This window comes from Hippocampus bargibanti, linkage group LG18, assembly GCF_051943395.1.
Source record: "Hippocampus bargibanti isolate YZ-2025 linkage group LG18, ASM5194339v1, whole genome shotgun sequence".
NCBI classification, from domain to species: domain Eukaryota; kingdom Metazoa; phylum Chordata; class Actinopteri; order Syngnathiformes; family Syngnathidae; genus Hippocampus; species Hippocampus bargibanti.
Genome location: NC_142751.1, coordinates 7,105,875 through 7,120,008, shown reverse-complemented (window position 1 = coordinate 7,120,008; position 14,134 = coordinate 7,105,875). Strand labels below are relative to the sequence as shown.

The 14,134-nt window shown below is 43.7% G+C and overlaps 1 protein-coding gene across 1 annotated transcript in view; it reads right to left on the bottom strand.

Moving 5' to 3' along the window:
• Positions 1 to 13,788, bottom strand: part of onecut2 (one cut homeobox 2) — a 21,010-nt gene extending 7,222 nt beyond the window's left edge. The window contains exon 1 of the mRNA XM_089019922.1: positions 12,335 to 13,788. Within this exon, the coding sequence (XP_088876048.1) occupies positions 12,335 to 13,535 (1,201 nt within the window). The 5' untranslated portion in view covers positions 13,536 to 13,788. The remainder of the gene's footprint in view (positions 1 to 12,334) is intronic.
• Between the last annotated feature and the right edge of the window lie 346 nt (positions 13,789 to 14,134).

Here is a 14,134-nt window from a genome sequence, read left to right as displayed (position 1 = left end):
CACAATTTTACATGTGAAACAAACACAGCTTATCACACTTTCAATGGATTCGTCAGCGGAAATACGAATGTGAAATGTGATCATGTCCAAAACGAACATGTGTTGTTTGTGTGATTTGCGATGACAAAATAGTCAAAATAAATGCGCTTCATCTTCAACTCCTTCATCAGACAGGTGACAATTGCATGAGTGAATTCATAATTTGACCCCACCTCTAAACAAATCATGAAAAGACAACAGGTTCTATGCACATATTTCAAGCGGTATAAGTACAAGTCCACTAGCTTTATGTTTCGAGAAGACTGATTTGGACAAGCACATAAAGCCCCTCTTCTGGAGGCCAAATGTTGTCACTTGACAAGCAAAAGAGGGTTTTTGTTCCCTCGCAGTGTTTGCTCTCAGAAAGTCACGACTGAAATTGTAAGTCTGAAATGTTACTCATTTGATGAGTCAGTTATCTGAGTTTGTTCACGGCATTGCGTCATTTTCAGGCATGCGTCAGAAATTCGTTTGCGCAGTTGCTGCCCAATAGTTCAACGCATCATCTTGGGACATGCGGGCATTCCCAGCAAATTACCACCAGTGCGAGAAAGCCATGTCATACATTTCTCTCTCTCTCTCTTTCTCACTCTCTCTCTCTCTCCCTATCTCTCTCTGTGTCTATCTCATTCTCCATCTCTCACTCTTTTTCGCTCACACTTGCACACCCACACACACTGGAACACAATGTCACTCTCTCATTTTCTGTCTGTCTGTCTCCCACTCTTTCTCTCTCACTTTCTCACACACTCACTGACTCAGTCTCTCACTCTTCCACAATCCCATTCTCCCTCACACTGACACCCTCAATTCACTCTGGCACTCAATCTCTCACTCTCACTGTCCCTCACTCGCTCGCTCTTTCTTGCTCTCTGTCTCTCTCACTCTCACTCTCACACTTACTCTCTCGATCTGTCTGTCTGTCTCTAACTCTCTCACTCTGTCAGTCTCTCATTCCATTTTCACATTCTTCCTCTCGCCCTCTCACACTATCACACCCTCTCTCTCTCTCTCTCTCTCTCTCTCTCTCTCTCTCTCTCTCTCTCTCTCTCTCTCTCATTCCCTCTCCCTCGCTCCCCCCCCCTCTCTCTCCCTACCGCTCTCATAGCTTCATCCATCCATCCTGAAGACACGATAAGACAATGACCCCAAAATGACGAACAATAATTCAAATCTGGAAAGTTTAAATTTCCATCCAAGTATCATTGGAGAGATATAAAGGCTTTGGGGAAAACATTCACTAACCTTGACTTTCTAAATGTTGACAGTGAGGATAAGTCAAAGGGAGCCACTGTTTAGTCACACATGCATATACACACAAACGCACACCCACTCATAGACACGCTCGGCTAATAGATGATGAGTTAACCGGCTTCTCCGTACCCGCGCTTATCAGTTTTGTTTTTGGTGTCCTGAAGCCATGGGCGGCCTGTCTCGTAGCACACAGCAGAGAGTAAACACAAGTGAAAAGATAATATTCTGCAATCGATAGATTCTTAGGGATTGTTTTTGGTGATTGATCAAGATGAGCTCAGGCTGCTGACAATCCCAACGAGCCACTGAGCTCGTCTTAAGTTTATTCTGTGCCAGGTCACCCAAGTTGATCAAATTTGATTGTCAAGTGCTAAACGGTCTGTCATGGGAAAATACTTCAAGGCACACTAATCTGAAGTCTTTTTAATTCTATCGATAATGTCGTGAAACAGGAAGTCGAATGTGGAGTGCAGTGATTGCCACAATGATGGCTGGAGAGTGAGCGGACGGGAGCACATTTCTGGCTACTCCCCTTTGGTAACTTGTCAACCTATTTAAAGGCTGCAATATCTACAATTGGATCCGATCCATCTCATCCAAAACTTCAATCCAATAAGAGATGGTATCAAGGAAATGAATCCAGTTATGTGGGACAATCAAATAGAAGAGGATTGCACACAGTCTCATAAGTCTAATGCACATCAAAATGGTAGCTCCTTTTAATGCTTTTACCACCAAATATGAAGCGGGGGGGAAGTGTCTGACCCTCACAGTTCTTCATTGTGTCGCCTTTTGATCAGGTTTGCTGTTGACTTATCAGCACCAGCAGAGACAATGATAAGCCCTTGGGTCAGCGGAAGAAACACTACTCTCTGGGGGGCGGGGGGCGTTCTGTAAATCCTATATTAGGGGTGTCCAAAGTCGGTCCTCGAGGGCCGCCGTCCTGCCTGTTTTACAGCTCTCCCAGGAGTAACGCACCTGATTCAAATCATCAGGACCATTCTGATGCTGCTTCAGAGCTGGCTGATGAGCTGATCATTTGAATCAGGTGTGTTGCTCCTGGGAGAGCTGGAAAACAGGCAGGACAGCGGCCCACGAGGACCGACTTTGGAAACCCCTGTCCTATATACTTCAAAATTGTGAAAAAATGAGGATTAAGTTCAACATCAACAATATACTGTTGCTATTTGGTGAATAGTAACCAAATAAATTGACATCAGTGGGGTCACGACCCACTAGTCACAAATTACCAGTGAACAGTGAACTTCATCATACATGCTGAATGCAGAAATTGGACGCTATCAATATTAGCTTTGTTGCAATCAACTCTTTTGACCTAAGCATACTCTCGTCGAGTATCAACATCACCACAATAATGCAAGTCACACAATTGGACTTGGCTCAGGGTTATTTTAGACGAACAGAAATATCGACGGCTGCTGTGACAACACACAAAATATTTAGGAATGCGTCTTAAAGGCTTTTCATTCAGGCTACATAATAGTAGCAGAATCACAAACGCTCTGTGAACCTTAACTCCCCAACCCCTCTCCCACTCACTCTCTTCTGTTCTCTTCCAGGAACCAGTCCAGATCAGGTTCCTACAGATCAATGAAGATCTCGGCCCGTACCGTTTACCTTATCGTTGCCAGTATTAATGCTCTTTTAATCTGCTCTGGATTACTGCCATCGATCCGCATACATGCACCCCAACGCACGAGCCCAGCCAAAACTGCTGCTTCACGATCAAACACACACACACACACACACACACACGGAATATCTAAATAAAACGGAGCAGAAACAACAAACGTTGCTGTTTGGTGTCAGTATCAGAGCATCAGCTGAGCATTGATCCACTACAGACGCACATCAGCACATTTGCAGCCCGCTGAGGCAACACGCAGACCAGAGCTATCAAACGACAAGCCATCTATTTTTCACCAAATGCAGATTACATTATTCATCCTCGTTTTAGGTCACTTGTCCTCATTGGGGTCGAAGGGCAGCTGGCGTACAACCCAGCAGACATCAGACTCTGGACTTGTTGCCAGCTCGTAGCTGAACACATATCAACAAATGGCCATTCAATCAACAATTAGAGGGAATTTACAAGTTCTTTTTATCTCCATGTTCAAGGAAACTGGAGCAACTGCTTTGTGAGAACATGTAAAATCATGCTGAGCCAAAATTCCAACCCTCGAGTCTCGGCGACATTAGCCTTGACTCCAAGCTAACCACATGACGACAAGCTGATGATTATCTGATTAGTGATAGTAATTTGTTATGGACATTCAAAGCGGTTTTGTACGTCGTATCTCACATGTTTTATTTTTACCTTGATATTCAATCAGGTTCACCCCTTTTAATCTTGTTATTGCGCAATGTTTCCCAACACGAGGTCGAATACCACCAGGGTTTTATTTGTCCTTTTATTTATCTCAGTGCTGTTTGTCTTTCACCATAATGCGCGTCCAGAGACCGACACCTCCGTGCCGCCTGTCTTTATTCATTACACCTGCAGACAGAATTATTTCAGCCACGCTGCAACGCCAATACTAATGAACCGGAGGGAGGTCGGGGGTAAGACGGAGCATTTCGAAGCGACAACACAGAGAAAAGAACAGATAAAGGGGAACATCAAGTTAGGTTAACAAGCGCTGTCCAAAGTCTCGACTGTTGTTTTTATGTATCATCACTCACCACTGATGAAAAGGGTTCTTCAGCCGTCATCTATACTTCTTTGAAGGTGTCGGACATTTCGCTTTTCATCCAAGAGGCTTCTTCAGCGCACTAAAAGTTGCTGATAGTTTGCTGCCGAAGTCTCTTGGATGAGAAGCAAAACATCCGACACCTTCAAAGAAGTACAGATGACGGCTGAAGAAACCTTTTCATCGATGGACCACTCCTGTATGACTGAGAGCTTACACAGAGGTATCACTGACCACAATATCCACTGTTTGAGTTGTAATCGTGTCAAATCTCTTTCTAGCGTCCATCTCACAGGACAGCAGGCAACAATTATGTTATGGACGCTATGGTCAAAGTCTTTAATCGATGTTTGGGAAAGTTTGGATCAAATGTCATCATGTTAGCCCGGAATAAAATTTGGAGGTACATCTCGCACTTAAGGGGGCAAAGCTCACAACCTCCATTTTGTTTAAAGTGTTGACATTTCCCCACTGTGTGACCATTAAAAGCTTTCTGATCAAGACTCAAGTTCATCTGCAAGGCACTCACCCAACTGCGCCATTGGAAGAAAATTGTGGAAATGGGGGCAACCAAAGATCTGATTTCTACTTATGGAGGAGGATTGGGTTGCATGTACCTTTATTTGTCTCACATCGCAGAAAGGTTTAGAAAGGAAGATGAAAGGAAAGAAAAAAAGTAGAAAACCAAAATACAGGAGCTGCTGGAAAGGCATCCACTCTCGCGGCACCATCTTGAATAAAAAAAAACAACAATAAAAAAACTAAATAACAAATAATATGACAACACAAAGACACAGAGAGTCATTCATTCTTCAGAACTTGCTGTACCCTCTTTGTGACATGAAGCAGTTCTAGATGAAAGAGGAGAGGATCAAAGCGTCCTTGTGTGTTTGTGTTTACACCACTTTTATTTAGTCCCGCTGATGTTTGTGTGGATTCGACAAGCGCGCAGACTCGATGAGCTCCGAGAACAGATGTCACGTTTGATTTGACCGCCTTAATAAAGCTGAGACGGGGCCATTTTCTTCTCTGAACTTGTGCTGCTCTGTTGAGCCGGCCAACACTTGTAGCACTCCAACACCTCCATAAATGCTGAGGACGGTCTAAATCAAATAAATCACTGCACAACGGCTGTGGTATGCTACGCCACTGTGAAGGTTGCCGCGAGTGAGAGGGAGTGAGGCCAATGTGTACACCAGGGGTGTCAAAGTCATTTTTTGCCGCGGGCCACATTGTAGTTATGGTTTCCTCTCGAGGGCCGTTATAAATTTGGGGAACCCATTAAAATGTTTAAATCCCTTCAAATATTGCATATAGAGCACACAGCAAATTAATGAATAACTCGTTTCCAAATCTGAAGTCAAGAATAATGACTTTTATTGTGGTTGACATACAAAAATATGACATTTTGGCTCAGGTTTTAGCAATCATCATGGAATTTAACAAGTTTGATTTGCTTTCGCGGGCCGAAAAAAATGATGTGGCGGGCCGGATTTGGCCCGCGGGCCTTGACTTTGACATCTGTGGTGTACACTTTTAAGTTATTGATGAACTGGATGATTTTCATGCTTGTGTTTACCACTTCCAGAGTGATATTTAGTGCGAAATAAAAAAAAGAAAACGTGACTTGAGCAGCCTAAATGTTGTGGTTCTCTTTCCCTTTCACTCAAAATGTGAAAAGCCAACAACAGCCACGAAAGCTAAAACCTTCAAAGGCCACTCGCTGCTGTTGGAGGGGTGAAGGTTGGGGGTGGGGGTAACAGCAATTTGATCTCTTGTGCTGCATCCCTACAGTTTGATTGACTGTCGTTTTCTAAAGTCAGTACTCTGCCGGACAGACTAAAACCCGCCTTTTATCCCGAGGCTATCAAGAAAGCAGTCAAGGCTGTCATGACAGGTCGGGTGCCAATCAAAGCCCACATCCTGCAAACACCTCGGCTGGCTTTGCTTTATCGGACGGATGAGAGGAGAAGCATTTTGAAAAGCGGAAAAAAAGTGACCTGGTCAAGGTGATGGAAGGTAGTACTCAAAAGAATGATAACAAATGTCAAGAAAGCATCAATCCTCGTCACCATAATCCCATGTTAGTTACCTCCGCCCAAAAAAAGAAACAAAAAAAAAACTTGGACTTGTCTTGAACCACCTTCAACTGTCTTTGTGAATTCATGCAATCAGACAGACATTTGCTTGTAGGTTGAAATTTTGGACCCAGTTTAATTTAAGGTACTTCAACAATAACCGCAGCTGAAACAAAAGAGAGAATCGAGATGCAGTCAAAGCTTGGTTTTTTACCACAATTCGTTCCAGAAACCTGATTTGGTCAAAAACCGAAGCATTTCCCATTATTATCAATGTAATCAATGTCTGCTTTTTGTTTATCGTGATTGAACAATACAAACACGTCTGCTCCCAATGGAACGCTACACGGGGATAATGCAACAGTCACAACGAGACGCGACACAAACAAGTGAGGTATAAGGAAGCGGAGGGAAGTCGAGTGGCTCAGTTAAGTCAAGAACCCATTTTTGCTTCTAAACCAAGACATAAAAAACTGACATTTTTGGTTGGAAACCAAATTGGTCGTTCAAAAACCAAGAATATCGATATAACGAGACTTCACTGTATTATTATTATTATTATTATTAGTAGTAGTAGTAGTAGTAGTAGTAGTTATTATTATTATTTTAATTGGTATAAGCCGTTTTGCTGGCGCTTTGTAAACAAAAAACCAACACAGCAACATTTTCTGTCAAAATCATCGCAAAGCTCAAACAGCAGCCAAAATGTCAGGATTAGCCAAACGGTGAATATACAGATGTCCAAAGAAGACAACCTGAAAACAGCAACAATCTCTCAATCGCTCAATCAGTGCAACTATAAGATTGAATAGGTCCCCGCAAAAACACACAGAGAGGAACTGCTGGTAATTAGAGTGCCATACAGCAGAGTCCAACACATTAATAATGCACAGAATTTGCTTGCAGCTGGACACGCAAAATGGAAACTATTGAGAGTCCAATCATTTGCATTGCAATTTGACCAATACGACTGGATTTATCTAGTTCGTATTTTCATGTCTTCACACGTATCATTTCTAAAGGCCGACATATCCACTGACAGTTCCAACCCCACCCCATATTGAACCGATGTGAGTTCATCCTCTCAACTAACCATCCATGCATCCCATTTTAATTAGTGTTTTTTTTCTTCAGAGCTATCACTGATTAGTTACACAACGGTCCAAAAAAAGGCATTTCTGCTGTACCAATGGAACTCTGTCTCTGGAAATTTGAGCTCGCCTATATTCTAACTCTGATTTGTGGATCGTTTTCTTTTCATCCATAATTCATTTGGAGTCACGGGCAGCATCCTCCAACCAAACAATGGGCTTCTCACTCCCCTTTTTTCCCTTTTGTTCCCTCCCTCCATTTTGCCTGGTTAACCCGGCTGTGAGGTGAAGAAGAAGTGAAGTGAGCAGACCGAGGCAGGTCACGCCGAGATTCCCATCAATAATTCATCGGACTGCTGCTGCCTCTGCTCTTGTGTTCGATTCCCTTGACAATCACATAATACCCCACCCTCACACTCCCCAAAAGAGAGAATGAGAGGGAGAAACAGATTCAAAAAAGGTAGGACGACTCAGAGTCAACACTCGGGACACATTTCAAGGCAGCACCTTGAAGCATTTGCCAAACATTGAAAAAGTCCCGGTAGAGTCGCCTTTGGCCGACTTTTCATATCAATTCCGAGCCCTTAAAACTGATGGGCGAGGCTTGACGTCAAGCTCAATTTACAAACCAATGATTAGAGTTGGATTCGGTCGTTCTTAAGGTTTGACAGTTCGCTTCCACTTTGTGTAGATTGATTCAAGTCATGAAGATAAATTCCCATTGTACACCTTTTTCCACCTCTAAGACTGTCTTGACTGGTACTCGTAAGATCAGACTCTGGCATCCTTTCACTGGCTCCCTATACATTTTCGAGTTATTTTCAAGATCTTATTATTTGTCTTCAAGTCTTTCAATACCCTCACTGCTCCTGACCTCTCCGGGCTCATCCATCCCTACATACCTTCCCGATGCCTCAGGTCTGCTTACCAGACATTATTAGATGTGCCAAAAACTAGGCGGAGGCTCAGAGGTAATTGAGCCTTTTCCGTTGCTGGTCCCACTCTCTGGAATGACCTGCCACTGAACATTCGGCAAGCTCCCACGCTGCCCATCTTAAAAACCCACCTCAAAACTCACTTGTACTCTTTGGCATTAGACTCAGCATGAATCAGACTTGATGTTAGTTTTACTCCCTTGTGCTTCCTACTATCTTTGCGACTGCTTCATTTCCTGTATATGATAGCTGTCCATGTTAAGTGCATTGTTCCAGCTTCAGTTGGTGTTAAAGTGCCATAAAAATCAATATTTATTGTACTGTATCAAAACTTTTGAAGCATTTTAGATATTATTTGGTCGAATTTATTATTCATCGTCCGACACCGGAGAACGTCTTGCAGTCCGATATGCAAGTATTTTGCGTGATGAGACTTTTGCATGGACTCTCTCGCGTCTATTTCTGTTTATGCAATGTGTGCACGCGTCTCCTGTTATGAATTTGAAGGGAATGGGTAGAACCGCTTTAAATGACCAGTTAGTTAGGCTTTTGTCCCACCCACAATGGCGCAAACACTAACTACACTGGGAAAAAAAGGTGTGTTTAAATTATTTTATTTTGTCAGTGGTTGCATAAAATATGCAAATGGAGCAAAGTCAAAAATTTTTTTACCTGTACAGCCAAATGACAGAAGTAGCGGGAATAAAAAAAAAAAACAACCTTCTCTGAATCCCGTTGAACTTTGAGTATCATTATCTTCATCAAGGCTATTGTGACGGGACTGTGATGAAATTAATTTGATCAAAGACAATAGCAACCAATTCCGAAGATGTGTCTCTAAGCACAAACAGTCGAGCTGTGAGAAATAATGCGTCTGCTGATTTGACCCGAATTCAGCTGTCTCTTTTCCATTAAAAATCAGCATTAGCCTTGCTACTGAGAGTATTATAACGATGAGCATTGCAACAATCGCACTGGTGAACACTGTGGACGCACAGAGTGGCTTTTGATTCATGTTCCATGGCACTGCACTGCTTTAATCGACAACAATCAAACTGGTAGCAGTATTTATTTTGAAAAGATGAAGAGAGGCTTCAAGTTGTCATTCCCCCGCAATGGCTATATTTACCACAGCTAATATCCACATGTTGCAGCTCTAACCTTTGCCCTGAGCTCGATGAGCTGGCTGTAGCATTGTTGATCGAGGATTTGCAGGTCCCTGTTGTGCCATAGTCAGTTCAAAAAGTCATATTGCCGAAGAGCGAGTCCAATGAAATAACGATTGTAATCCATTCACCACCACAAACATAATCTTCACACTCTAATAACCACAGCTAATCACCTCTCTCAAAGATATTCATGCTGTACTGCACAGACGTCAAAGTAGAGGCCTGGGGACCAAATCTGGCCCACCACACCATTTTATGTGAAAGCTAATCAAAGAAATTCCATGATGCTTGCTAAAGTCAGAATTTCAAATTTGCCCATGTAAACGACAATAACAGTCAATATTTTTTACTTTGAAAACTAGTTATTCATTATATTGTTGTGCGTTCTGTATGTAATATGTGGAGGAGATGAAACATTCTAATTGTTTCCCCAAATTCATAACAAGAGGAAACTGTACCTAGAATGTGGCCCCCGGCAAAAAAAAATTGTTTGACACCACTGCTATACTGTTTTGTTTTCTTTTTTTCTTAACCACAACCAATACACCGTGAGTGTCAAAAGAATGATACTGCCATGGCCACCATAGCATATTATAATAATAAAAGGCGAAAAGAGAGGTAAGAAATAAAGGACTGTGACAGCTTTTCTAGAGTTTACAAAATGTCATTGAGGAAAAATACCAACAATAACAATCATACAACAATAACAATCCATTCACCTCAAGGTCGGATGGCACTATTGCTATTTTGTGCTGACATTTTCTGATGAGAAAGTGACTTGTAGATGTTGAACAAATAACTAGAAGCATATTGCACATGCAAAAAGTCTAATGACAGAATACCAAAAGACAACAGGATACTGATGTCTGTCGATTTACGACACACATCGCATGAAAGTGCCTTGCCTCCGCCGCCCCCTTGGCCCTTGTTCACTGAAAGCATTTCCTGTTAATCTATATAATCAAACAACAGCCTTCAAAACCAAGCGACCCCTCCTATCAGGTCGATGGACAGAAATCCAGGAATCAAAGAATATTACAATTGTCCAGACGTAATCTCATCTATCAGACCTTGAGCACAAACTGTATAAATATATTTTTTTAATGTGTACCTCCGACAGAAACAAAAGAACACTTTAAATAGACCTTGCTATGACACATTGCATTTTAGTTTTGCTCAGCTGTTATTTTTTTTCTGTGAAATAAAAAATTGATGGATAGAAGCCTCTTTCATTCCTGAAAAAAAGGTGATTTGTTTGTTAGCAGAGCAAAGGAATCAGTGGATGTGAGCGAACGGCTATTCAGCACAGTGCAAATAACTGCAATACACGTCATCTAATTTCAAATTTAATCTGTGGAATTTATTTTACCAAATTCAAAATAACAGCATTATAATTGAAAGCATTCAAAAATAAATCATGTGTCTGATTGACTTGATAATGAACAAGCCTTATTTAAACAGTTTTGGGTCTATACACCACACGTATTATTTAAGCAAGCCGTACTTTTCACAGAACTTTTCTTTAACCCTCACATTATGTAAAGGGGTCAAATGTACACGTTTCCATTTTTGTGTTGACTAAAGCACTGGATATCCTTTGCTTTTCCTTTCTTCAAAACATTTCTAAAATATCCTAATGGGATAGAAAATATGTTGTCTCTATTTTCAAGTATGTTGATAACATCTCAGAACCAGTGGTTGCGTAAAAATGACCCGCAACATAATAAACATGATTTTTCTTTTCAACATAATATGAGGGTTAAACTTACATTTCTCGCTGATCATACCTTCGAGACAATTATGTCATTTGAAAAGCCAAGATATTTTAAGAGTGTCAACATTTGACAACTGTCCTGACGATGAAGTAACATGTATTTTCAACTGCAGATAACACCAATGGCTTAAAATAAAGAAAAATTCCTCCTAACGTTTATTTTTTTGATTTTAGGATTTTTATCACATGTGGCTTATCTTAATCAGGTTTATTATCAAGTGCAATGTTTGTTTTATTCAACTGTAAGCCATTACTCTCATTTGACTATTTAGATCTTTTATGTGCTGGTTATCAAACAATTGTACTAAAATGAGTGAATTAAAAAAAGAAAATATATGTGCAATGTTACTTTATTTACCCTACATGGTTGAAGAAGCAACTCATCTTTTGATGTAAAGATAATTAGCATTTATGCGTTTTGCACTCAGTACCCCAACATCGTTTTTGACTGCATTAACAAATGTACCTTTTTAAAAAGAAAGTTTAAATATGCTGTGCCTTAAATGGGTGAACATAAAAAACTGTTTATTTGTCACAACTAAACCTCCACAATATCCCTCAATACCCCATTTGGTACATTTCATAAAACACACGCAATTTTTATAGGGTCCCTGCTGCTCTGGATGTCCCCCGCTGACAATGGGGGATTGTTGTTGGGACACAAACCAGGTTCCTCACTAGAGGGGGCCCCACATCAATTGGATTGAGAACCTTTCTGTCACATCCTCCGCAGCCCCACAAGCAGGCTGGATTTGTTTCAATAAACACACACACACACACACACACACACACACACACACACACACACACACACACACACACACACACACACACACACACACACACACACACACACACACACACACACACACACACACACATATATACAATCTTACAATCTATCTATCCATCAACCCATCTCACTCAACGAAAGTAATATAGTAGCCGCAATCCGATTGAATCAAGCGTGGCTAAATCTTCGAATTGACTTTTCAACGACGGCGGTGGGGAAATATTGCGAAATGAACTGTATGTTTGAAGGGAAATCCTCTGACCTGGTCATTCCCCATCGATCGCCTTTTTTGTTGATCAATCGTTGTAAATGTTATTGAATCCACATCTAACGGGTTCACGAGATTGCGTGGATTAGCAGGACGTGGTGTAAAACCAGCCAAACGCATCGACCGTATTTTGATCGTAATCGGAATAAGAAGGGGGAGGGGTCGTGTATTTATGTTTGACTAATTTGTAGCGCAAATCTAAGCAAATTCGGAGCGAGGTACCTGCCAATCTGAGAGCCGACATCCTCTGAAATTCAGGCTCCTGCAGCCACTTCCACATCCGCCTGAAGGTCTCCCGGCCCGACTTTAGTTTACTCCAGGGTTTGGGGTTCCTCAGCAGGTCCGACAGGGTCCCCTGGGAGCGACACAGGACCCTCTGGGCGAAGATGGCCTGGGGAATGCTGTACCTTTTCAGCTCGGCCGTGATCCTCTGCGCCACTTCCTTGGTGTTGATCTCTTCCAGCTGACCCGAACTGTTTCCCCCCTGCGGCCCGGAGGAGGAGGGCGGTCGTTCCCTGGTGGAAGCCAACACGGGCCCATGGGACGGAGAGTGGAGGTGAGGGTGGGGGTGCTGTCCAGCTGACGATACCCCATGTCCCGGGTGATGCATCCCGTTCAGATGCGGCATCATGCCGCTTGCCGGCCCGCCGAGCCCCCGGTGCTGGTGGTGGTCCCCTCTGGTGAGCATAGAGGCGGTGGGGTCGAAGTTGAGCATCTTGTCGTGACCTCCGTGCGTCGTGGTGCCGTAGTTGTGGAGACTCTGCTGGGTGTTGTGGAGGGAGCCCAGGCCGTTCCCGAGCACCGGGGATAGACTCTGACCCATCCCGGACATGGGATCCTTGTGGTAGGGGTTGTACAGGTTGTTCATGCCCGGCAGCCCGCGTTCGTCGCGCATTAGAGTGAAGCTGCCGCTGACGTTGCCGGAAAGCCGCTGGTGATGGTGGTGGTGGTGGTGATGGAACTTGTCGGACACGGTGGAGATGGGGGGGAGCGGCTGCAGCGGGGTTAAGGTGGTGTAAGTGCCGCTCATCCCCATACCGGGAGAGGACGTGTCGCAGGGCACGCTCATAGCGTGGTGCAGCGGCAGGGACAGATCCGGACGGTACTCCCCGCTGCCGTCCAGTATGCTGGCCATGCCGGACACCATGGCCGAGCGGGATGACGCGGCAGCGGCAGCCAGGTCCTGGTGTATCCGCAGGGCAGCCGCTGCCGCCGCCCCGTGGCCCCCCACTGGCCCCGAAGAGCTCCCGCGGCCGTGGTGAGGGCTGTGGCCGCTCATCAGCTCCACGTCAGGGGCCACGGAGCTGACCGCCACCCCGCCGTGCAGGCTGCCGATGCCGTCCATTGTCATGTCCGGATTCATGGCGTAAGCGTCCAGGTCCTTTGCCAGGCATCGATAGGCGTTAGTGTAGGCAGTCTTCATTCATCTGTCGTCAGTCCATCAGGTCGAGCGGAAATATTTCTCGTTCTTCGCTCCTCTACTCTCCGCCCTGCTGCGCCGGGATGGGTCAAGAGTCTTATCCCCCCTCTTCGTTCACTTCCTCGCTTTTCTTCCCCGTCCCTCGATGGCCTCTCCGCTCTCCTCTCTTTGTGTATCTCTTCCCCGGTGGGTGCGCATCTAAATTGTGTTGATCTCGGTCATTCGGGCCTGCGCGGTGGCTCCCCCATGTCCAGCACTCTCCTCCTCCTGCTGTGCTCTACTCTTCAATCGGGAGCTGTCCACGGTCCCCTTGTGGAACCGCTCAACCTAACCTGCTGCCCAAGGGAGGGGTGGTAAAGGATCAATCTACTAGGCGGGACCTGTTTTGACTGACTTGAATTTTACCCAATCAGAATACGTTGGAGGACATAGAGGGCAGGGCGAGCGAATTCCCCGTGAATGCAGTATTGTACTGTACTCGATGATGATCCGGTGGGATGAAATAATAATAATAATAATAATAATAATAATAATAATAATAATAATAATAATAATAATAATAATAATAATACATTTCATTATAAGCGCCTTTCAAAACTCTC